We start from the raw sequence: 10,557 nt of genomic DNA, 5'->3' as shown, positions 1-10,557 counted from the left end.
GGCATATCCTCAAGTAAACTTGACATTTGGAAAGGAGGAAACACCCTCCTTTAGGTAGGCTTCAGCTATGATAAAATCAAACAAAGATTACCCATGTCCAAACTGAATGTCAAACACACACATACACACACACACACACACACACACAGAGAGGGGGGGGGGGGGGGGGGGTGGTGGTGGTGGTGGAGGGAGGGAGGAAGTGGGGGAAGAGTCAAATGTGTACCAAGACGTTTTATAATCATTCATTACGCACAAAAACTGAACCTACGACTGTTTGCACACATGCACCTTTTTCCATAATATACTTTAAGACTCTCACAGAAGCTGAATGGACGTAAGTCAGTGTTTGCTTTTCAACCAGACCGTAAAGTAACAAAAAGTCATAAACCACCCTTAAAATAAATAAACCGGGAGAAAACAGATTGAAGGTGATCATATGGCCTAAGCCTATTTCAAACTCTGTTCTTTTCACTTTCACGCAGTTAAAGGACGTAATCAGTTAATGGTCTAAAAACACAAGCGACTGCAGGGTCTCACCTACAAGCACTTTTTGTAAGAATTAAAGGATATATTTAAAAAACAACACATAGAAATGCTAGTAGGAAGAAAAGTCTACTTAAACCCTAGAAGTAAAATACAGTAAATATAAAGGCAGGATATGCAAATGAACAGGCAGTTCTGAGATGCTACGACTGCAGCAAATGTTAGTGAGTATCTCGGCAGAAGGTTGTTCCACCTCCATCTTTGGGATACAAGCTTCTTTAATGCTGAATATGTAACAACAGAAAAGAGGTGGCTACCCATGACATGTAATCATTCAGCAAAACTATGTAAGAATTCACTCCTTCGACACAGTTCACAGTTTTGCATCGGCACTGAGTAGCAGTGGTTTCGTCCGTGGGGGAACCTGCCTCCATCATACGGGATGGACAAACTGATAAACTAGTCTTTGTGACACGTCCGGTTTCTTAATAATTCCCTTCTTGTAGTACTGCCGAATAGAGCGGCTCAACTTGTCATAGTTCATCGCTGGACGGTTTTTCCTGATACCCCAGAGTTTAGCCACATGAGCCGAATCCTCTATTTTGAAGATACCTGTTGAAGACATCACCATCTTTGTCAGTGCCCCAAAAGGGAATCAAGAACATGGAAAGTTCGAATATCTCATATTTTCCAACACTGGATAAATTACACTGTTTTTGCATTTTAGCTATATTTTATTACCTGGGAGTCTTTTTCACACACACACACACACACACACACACACACACACACACCCTGGCATATTCATACAAGCCCTAGAGTCCTGTCTACATCATAACTTACAGTAGAGACCAGGCAGAATTCCAACCACATAGGAGAAGTCATAACTCCCATTAACCTTTTTATCTGTCCCCCCCCCCCCCCCCACACACACACACAGACGTTGTTCTCCTTCACACACCTTTCTCTTTGTTGAGCCAGCGAATGCAGCGGCCATAGGTGTGAGGCTTGAGCAGCAGCTCCCTCAGGAACTGCCAGAGGTGAATGGGCTGCCCAGAGCAGCAGGAGTCGGCCTCTGAGACGAGCTCGTCTGTTCCTGGAACAGTTAAGAGAGACCACTTGTTACAAATACACTGTGTGCCCTCAGCAAAGCTGTACTGTTCCTGAGATAAGAGATTAGTTGTTGCACTCTTTCAGAAAATCACGTCTTCTTCCCGAAACAGTCAAAAGCCACCACTAATTGCTCACTAACACTGTGTTTCTCCATACATGGAACAGTATAACCACTGCCCACTGAATAAGCACACCTAGTATTTACCTGCTCTGGAGTCAGAGCAGTCACAATTCACCCAATTACATAAGTGTACTGTAGACATTCATGTAGCAATATGATACCAGCAAACAGTTATGGTCTTTCCTGTCAATAAATATTAAGAACTGATAAATTGTATGTTGATAAAAACAATTTGACCAAATTTCAATTGTCACCAATGTTATTGCTCAACTTTAAGCTTTCAGCCTCAACCTGCACATTGGTTAATGATTTATTCCATTAATGATTTAATGATCCTTTCAAAAGCTACAGCAACGCTTGGGTTTCTTTCAAGCAGCCACCAGGAAATCTACAGCACTTCCCATTACTCTCTGTTGTTCCTGATCTAGGGCCACTGACATGAGAGTTTAGCAATACTGGCAGTTGTGAAGATAACATAATTTGCGGCACTCAGCGAACTTGATCCCCTTCACCTCCTCCTCCCCCTTTTTTCTATCTCTACCTCTCTACTCAGCTGGCTCCAGGTAGTAGTACCCCCCCCCCCCCCCCCTTCTGTGCCAAGGTTTCTTCTGACCGTACCGCCTTTGTTTTGGCGCTATATAAACATTGAATTGAACAAAACAATGTTAACTGTAACCGAATGGATAGCCCTTCTTTATGGCACGTACTGGGAGTAGTGTCATTTCCTGGTCGTGGGGATATCTGGTTGGCCGTGGGGATATCTGGTTTGCTAAACAGCTGGTAGATGGGAATGAACCTGCGTGTGCAGTGTGCAGTGTGCAGTGAAGGTGTTTGTTTATAGGTAGATCCACTGCTGGGAAACTTGGGATGACGTGTGAGCCTTTGGTGAATGGCCTCATGTACGCTTCTCGGGTTTCTCAGCAGACAGTCACATAGACCTGAACGGCATCATAAGCTTTACCACCTTATATCATTGAAATTCATTGTGTTAGTAACCAAAACCCTAACCTTGAAATTAGTATTCTCCCCTTTGTGTACGGTTGGCCAGACCAATCTTAATCAAGTGCAGTAGAGAAAAAGGCTTACAGTATACTGTGTAGGCTATATTATAGCTAGTGAGGTAAGTTATCATGCCCCTTTGTACTTAAATGTATCGGCTGATAAACACTTCAGTGGTGATGCTAATTAGCTAGCTGTTGCTGAAACAGTCATGTTAGCTGCTTTCATTCTACTGGTATAAAAGAAAGAAAGTGAAAGAAACCCCAAACATTCTTACCAATGATGTGGTCACCAGGGGAACGTTCTTTCATCCAAGCAGCTAAAGAAAAGGATGCAAAGCATATGAGTCAGCGGTGTGGTTTGAGCAGTTAAGACACATTTCTGCGTCATTGCCACTGGCATGTACATCTGGCATGGTGAAGTGTTTGTCTATGCCATGAGGCTCTTTCGTCTTAATCCACCTGTCACAAGTTGGCATGAATCATACCTGACTTCCAGATGTCGAGGTGGGCGTGCAGCACATCTCCGCACTGTGGCGATCTGTGCTTGAAGTCGTCCTCGATCATCACGCAGAGGTCTTTGCCTGTGAGTTCCTGGAAGGCCTTGCCCACCTGGGGCAGCCGGTACAGGTGCTCCGTCCACAGCAGCCACTTCTGTACGTTACCTGAGCTCCACTCCACGGGGTCTGTGGAGGAAGGCCAAAGGTAATTTCACTCATCTTATTTGCTCCGCCATACCACGTGAGCTGCTCCCCTGTTGCTCTGTTCACGCTAAGCTAAGCTAAGCTAAACTACGCTAAGCTAAGCTAAGCCTCGATCCTGTTTAAAGCCCTTTCGTTCAGATCTTTGAACACAGACACAGAGAGGCACGCCACGTGGACAAGTGTTCATTTCACCAACACCCCCCCCCCCACACACACACACACACACACACAGGCACCATCAAACGTGAAGACCTTTCCACCAAAGTGTGCTCATTAGATTAAGAGCAAAAGATGGCATGTCAATATTTCAGCATAATGCTGCATTTGTCTCTTAACGTGAGACTGTCACCTGAAGGCAGGTGAGTTACTGTGTGAACAGGTGAAAAGTCAACAGAGCCATTTGCACAGGGTGGGGTGGCTAAGAACTGTTGTCTTCAGCCACACACGTTTGGCAGAATTAAGCAAGGGCTTAGCAGTCCTTGCCACTGAAGCCCCGAAATGAGCAGCAAAAATGACCTGACAAACATTTGCTACAGGCATCTCCTTCAGGACCACTGTGGGACTATTTGCCAAGCGACGGTTTTGAACAAGACCAAATATCAGTTAGACCACACAAGAAAAGATGCAGCCGTGTGTCAATATGCTGGTTCACACCGAGAGCCAATGCTTCCTACACACCATAATCCATGATCCATGGCAGAAATGCAAATGATTTCTCAAACCTGACATCTTGACAAAACATTTTTGTGTTTTCAGTTAGTAAACAAAAGCGTTTAATGGTATGACCATTTGGATTAAAGTGCTAGGTAATGAGCTAAAATAGCTACTTCTTTGAGTAACATGTTACAATCAGATCACCGATACATTCAGTATTCTGTGTCTAACATATGCACAAGATTAGAAAAGTGTGAATTGCTGTGTTCAGCCTACAAAGAATTAGACTAACTTAAAAGTCTGGGTTATCTGCTGGAACAAACAGAAATGTTGTTCAGATTTTAATCTGGTAGGCTCCTTGTAAAGTGTAACATATAATATAATCATACAGGAGTTTTATGGCTCACTTCCCTGAACTGAAACCTGCTATGTCCAGTCATTTCCAGTGTATTATACCTGGGGTGATGTTGAGCAGCTTGCAGGCCATCTCGATGTCTTTGAGCACCTCTCCGACCACCAGTGTCTGCACCTGCTCCAGACAGCGCTCCTCCACCTGCCCCTCCAGCTCGGGCGAGAGCCCCCCCAGGCCCTGGCTGTCGATCACCGGACACTGCTCTGGCTCCTTGCAGTGGGGGGCCTCGTGGTCCGAGTTGTGGTCGCAGACGCACGGCACCAGGGGATTAGTGACTTCAGCACGCTTCAGGAGCCAGGCGGTGTCCTCGGAAAGGTACATGTCCAGACGGGAGAGGTAGACGCCCGGCAGGCCGCGCTCGGGCACGCTTGAGAGGCCGCGGGGTGGCTTGGAGTCTTCAATGCTGGTCCATGAGTCAGCTGAGCTGGGACCAAACCCTGTGAAGTCATAGGGCAGGTGCAGAGCGCTGGCTGCCAGGTCATGGGCTGGACTCCCCATGGTCTTCTCTGCTCCTGGGGAGAAAAGCAAAAACATAATTCTGTATTATATTCTATATTATATTCCATATTATATTCACCAGAATTGTATTTCTGTACTTCTATGTAGCTATACAAGTAGACATATTACAATCAAATATAAAGAGTGAAAATAATTGTTTTCAATGCAATGACTACTCCCCCATACTTATATTAGGTAGCACTAGTTACTGTGTAACTGTACTGTAAGGACAGCGCAACCCATTTATAATGGGACATTAATTCCTTATACTTTAATCTAACTACAGTTAGGCTTATGTATTGCAGGATGATACTCTGTTACACTGTACTGAATGAAATAGTTTCAATGTGTGAAAGGCTATGTAAAATAAAGAGGCCAGTTTTATGATATAACGGTTCACTGGCTGTGACAGTCATTATAATCTATGCTCAGGTTAGTGGCAAAGAAATGGGATAAAAACGATCAATACAAAAGGTGTTTCTCAGTTTGTAATGTATCTCTTTTTTGGTGACATGCCAATGTCCATTAATCTACCTGTTGGAAAATATTTCCCTTTGTTTGAACCCACGTCAGAGATGACGCCAGGGCCATTCATTTCCCCACTGTTATGACTGAAATTAACTGTTTTGTTGGGTGCACTCTCAGGTCTAACCATTCCCATCCATAGCTTTCCAACCATATTTGCCATGTCACCATGGGATTTTGGCAGGCACCATTTGTGGAAAACGGAAAGCAGCTAACGCATTCCAAAACCCTCTTCTTAATCCTCTGTGTGTTCTAAAGGGAAAGCGCTTCGTCTCTCTCAGTGTGCTGTGGCCAATGTGTTTGTCGAGCGGGGTGGAACTGTTTGCCATGCCGTTGCCGAGAAGTTTCTCTTTCATCTTTTGGGGACTAATGTTAGATCACGTGTCATGGGAGAGCAATGCTGCCTTCAAACACATGATCAAGCTCAAGATGGCCTTTTTACCAGCAGTGTTCTCGAATTTTTTTAAATATAGTTTTTTGTTTTTTTATCCCATTAGCAATTCATTTGATTACTGTTAGTCGGTTGTTTATATTAATTTGCAGGAATTAAATATTTGGCAGCATTTAAACCTACCTCATCAATTGCCTCCTCCTTAAAGCAATATTTATAAGTGAGTAAGTAATGCAAGTTAAACATGATTCAGTCATTTCAAGATTATTGCGGTTGGCCTCAACATTGGTCAAATATAAATATATCCAGTGGTTTACACTTTGATAGGAATATGAAGTCAGACTGATAATAAACACCAGTTCATTCAACATCACTATAGCTATGTCAAGCATTATTCATAGAGTTCCCTAATGGCATCTATTGGGAGGGTTTGAAATGGACTCACAGGCATGCCTATGTATTTATTGATTTATTTATGATTTTAGCTATTAGTTTTTTGTTTGTTTAATGCGTGTTTCTGTGTGTGTTCATGTCCGACGGGTGTATTCGTTTTTTGCATATGTCTGTCAGTTGTTTTGGCGCTATATAAATACAATTGAATTGAATTGAATTATATATGGTAACTCAAACACCCACACATGTGAACAAACACACACTGATGGAATGAGATGTCTGACTGATGATAGCTTAATCCTTGTGGCCACTTGAGTTGTTTGCCTAGTCAAATCATAAAATCAGATAGGGATCTCTGGATGTTAAGAGGATGCTAATCCTTAGCTGAAATGTCACTTCAACAGGAAAAGGTGTTCAGTAAACACACTGAAAGCTTGTTTGTACCATCTAGAAACAATAACAATTATCGTTTGGTAAAGGCTTGGTGAATTTTATCAAAATCCATTCACTGTTAGTGTAAGTGTAAGTGCACCCTAAAATGTGTTCCCCTAAAATGGTCATTTCATGGGTTGGAAATGGCTCAACACAGCATGTACTGTTGAAAACCTCCTGAACCTGGCAAGGCAGATGATGTGTGAAGTGCTTAACCTGCACTTATAGCGGTTACATTCCTGCACTTATTTTTTCTTTTCTATTTTTTTTTCCATTTTAATTTGTTTATTGTTACACCAGGGTTCTAATGCTCGTAGCTTGACTGGACAAAAGCGCCTGCTAAATGATTAAATGTAAATGTAAATGTAAATGTGATGACGTAAAGTCATCAATTTGGGACTTCTCTACGTCATGACATAGACTGTCAGTCTTGTAAGCTTTCTGCCCCAGCCAGGCCCATTGACCGCTTCTTAGCATTTTTTCAAAAGTATGTATGTATGAACTTACACTTCAACAGTTCCTGTAAAGATGTTATCAGTCGTTTGTCATTTCTTACCAACTGTATAAAAAAGAGCCTGACTGAAGAACAGTGTACTTACTGTGTACTATTTGTTTCTCCACTTCAAAACAACAACTATCCACTTGTTCGGAAGAACCATTAAACAGTGTGATTATGTGTCCTTGAACTGAGTAAGAATCAATGACAAATGTGGCCAGGTAGAGCTGAGTCCTGCCGGCACCTGTTCTTACCTGATTAGAAGTTCAAATTTATGGATCTGGATTCCTGGACTATTGATGGTCTGTTGGCTGGGTGAAGGTGAAGATCGACCAAGAAGACTTTCACTGGCACTCGTTCCGCTAGAGAAGATAAAACAGGCCACTTGTCTCTCACAGTCTGGGGTGGGGTGGGTTGGTTTGGGGATCCTCGTCACCCTGAAAGAGTTTACCTGGCGATCAGGCACCTTGTTGTAATGCCTGAGATCCTCAGTCTTCTCTCACCTGGATCCAAAAACACCCGAAAAAGCCCAACCTGCCAGATAATTTCAGGGACCTCACTGGAGGAGGTGGGGGGACAGTTAGCACACTTCAGGCTTTACCTGTGGAATAAGCAACCAGGGCACGTAAGGAGGCTAATAGCCGGTCTTATCAGTATAACAATTCCCAGGCAGGCATTTCTGGCAGAGAAGGGCGTGTTGTGTGAGAATGTGTGAAGGAATAACTGTCACCACACAGCCCTTAAGACGCATTTATAGGGACGCCTTGTTTACTCGAAGCAAATGACTGTGCCTTTGTGAGTGTGTGTGTGTGTGTGTGTGTGTGTCTGTGTGTGGCATGCACAGGTGCATGTGTGTGTGTATATGGGCATAATTGTGTGTCTCTGTGTGTGTGTGTGGGTGTGTGTGTGTGTGTGTGTGTGTGTTTGTGTGAATGTACAGTATATGTGGCAGTATTCATGGCTATTTAGTTTAGTTTAAAAGACAAAATACTTCCTATACATTCTCACATTAAAGAAGCAATAAGTAGTTCTGTTCCAAAACTAGCAAGCTAACTACCTAAAAAGCATGCAAAAACCTTGCAAACACCACTAACAGCCCAGTTGACACTGATAGAAGCTTTCCAACACACTAACTGGTGTCTTTTGGCAGTATAGCTGGCAATGTCATGCTATGAAAGCTTTTCTTTCATTTTTGCAGGGTATTCCAGTCCGGTACACAGAACTATAGGGCATATCCTAGTGTGAAAGACACCGGTGTTTATCTGTCCTTCACATGACCATATGCTATCACAATTAATTTGAGGATAGTACCAATACTAGCATATAGAACCATACTTCAAAAAGTGTCAAATTGTTGGTTTTGGTGTTACTTTAACATATCATTTAACTGGCAGGGCTATGCCATTAAGGCCTGGGTCCGTTGTCACTGCTGTCTCCAGAGTCTCAGACAGTTTCCCACAACCACATGTATATCTGAGGGCAAACAGTCCATTTCATAATTTTACAAGCAAGCTAAGGTTTCAGCCTCGTGATATCCTTTGAACAAAGTTACAAGTAAGTTCTGCCATCAACCAGAAATAACTGAAATTGTTAAACCCTTTCTTGTACTTTTATATCGGCAGGCCAAGTCTTGTGTAGCCGTTTTGAGTTTTGCAAAATGCCTGCAGGACATGATTACAACCCTTTCATTCCAATCAAGAATACTGCCTAGACAGTTAACCCAAGACATACTGCAGATGCAATAGTTTTGGTCTATGTCTTTTGTCTTTTTCTGTCTCTGACCTATGTCTTCTGTCTGTGTGTAAGACAAGAAAGGTTGAATTGTCTGCAAAGGAAAACAAAGAATAACAGACAAAGATGTGTGTCTGTGTGTGTGTGTGTGTGTGTGTCTGTCTGTGTATTTGCATTTCAACTATCAAAACTTAAATCAGTGTTAAAGATGACAATAGTGCACATAATGTCATTATGTTGACTACAGAATAGAGATGTTCACATTCACAAGATTTAGATAGGACCTTTTTTTGTTAGGACACCCTTAAATGTAGCTAATAATTTACAATTATTTATTTTGAATGCATGTGTTGATGGAAGGTACATTGGATACATCAACACATTCTCTTAAAGGAAATGATCAGTCACATGTGAATTTGAATAATTTTAATGGCAATTCAAAACCCTTTATGAAAAAGACTCCGAACACATAAACACACCAAAAGGCAGCAACTGCCGAAAGCAACAGCAGTTCCAAAAATGTCCATAGGCATCTTCTGGTCCCGCAACGTTACCACTCACTTCTTTCATCTCAGAAGGGATTTTTCTCAGAGTGTTTTCTTTTCGTCAGTTGTCAGCATGATGAGGAACATAAGGGTGGAGGAGAAGTGTGGTGAAAACCCCAGTGGTGCTATCAACATTTTTAATCTTTTCCTGCTTTCCCTCAATTTACAGAAAAGCTTTAAACGCAGTTTAATTTCCAGGTGCCCCAGGACAAGGCCACAAAACCACATTAGCTTCTTGGCATTGTTTACTGGAGACTCAAGGTTATCAGAAGGATATTAATATGTATTTGATGATGCACTTCCTTTTTTTTTAGCAAGTATTTAGTTTTAAGTATGAAAACAGGTGTATGTACATGCTTTGCAAGTTAATATTCCAACTCTGTGTAACAAGATCCTCTGGATTCATGGTTATTTGCTTTTGAGATGTTGTTTCTAGTACTCTTCCTGATAACCTGAATAAATAAATGTTTAATTTGCATTTTTCTCAAGGGTCTGCCTCTTTCCCCAGTCTTCAAGGCTTAATGTCTGGATTTTGATCTTATTACCTCATGAAGCTTTGCAATGAGTTTCTTGGGATCTTTTGAACTCCAACAAATGTGAAAGGTTAAAAGCATGCTTCTTAATTTACAAGGGATCAATACAAATTAATTAAATATTCTCCCTCTAGAGCAATGATGACAACAATGCATTTACTAAAGTTGTATGCACAATAAGTAATTTAACAGATCCATTATAATTAATAATAATTATATTTCAAGAGATGAGGAGATGAAGAGATTTGATGATTTTGATGGACTTGGAACACATTTGCATAACGATTTCCTCCTTCCTGCAAAATCGCAGAGGGGACAATTCATTTTTTTTTAAAGTCAAAGTATGTAACATATTCACAAGAAATGAGTTAGTACAAAATACTTCTTCGGAAGCTGGCAACTTGTTTAAATGGGTATACCAATGCCAGAGTCATACCCTCCTTAATCTTGTTCCTCAAATTGAAAATCCTGTGGAGATTGAGGTGCAACCCTGTCATCCAGTGTTTGCTTCTACTTGGCACTACACAC

General features: G+C 41.8%; 1 protein-coding gene across 1 annotated transcript; it reads right to left on the bottom strand.

The window, feature by feature from the left end:
• Positions 1 to 916: 916 nt before the first annotated feature.
• spdef (SAM pointed domain containing ets transcription factor) lies at positions 917 to 4,983 on the bottom strand (the record flags this gene model as incomplete). The annotated part of the gene is made up of 5 exons (XM_080854200.1): positions 917 to 1,095; positions 1,445 to 1,579; positions 2,994 to 3,035; positions 3,204 to 3,401; positions 4,530 to 4,983. 5 exons carry the CDS (start codon positions 4,981 to 4,983, stop codon positions 917 to 919), a joined length of 1,008 nt encoding a protein of 335 aa, XP_080710326.1.
• Positions 4,984 to 10,557: the final 5,574 nt, after the last annotated feature.

Source organism: Sprattus sprattus (genome assembly GCF_963457725.1).
Source record: "Sprattus sprattus genome assembly, chromosome: 16".
Taxonomy (NCBI): domain Eukaryota; kingdom Metazoa; phylum Chordata; class Actinopteri; order Clupeiformes; family Clupeidae; genus Sprattus; species Sprattus sprattus.
The sequence above is the reverse complement of the archived record's forward strand: the minus strand, read 5'-3'. Positions and strand labels throughout refer to the sequence as shown.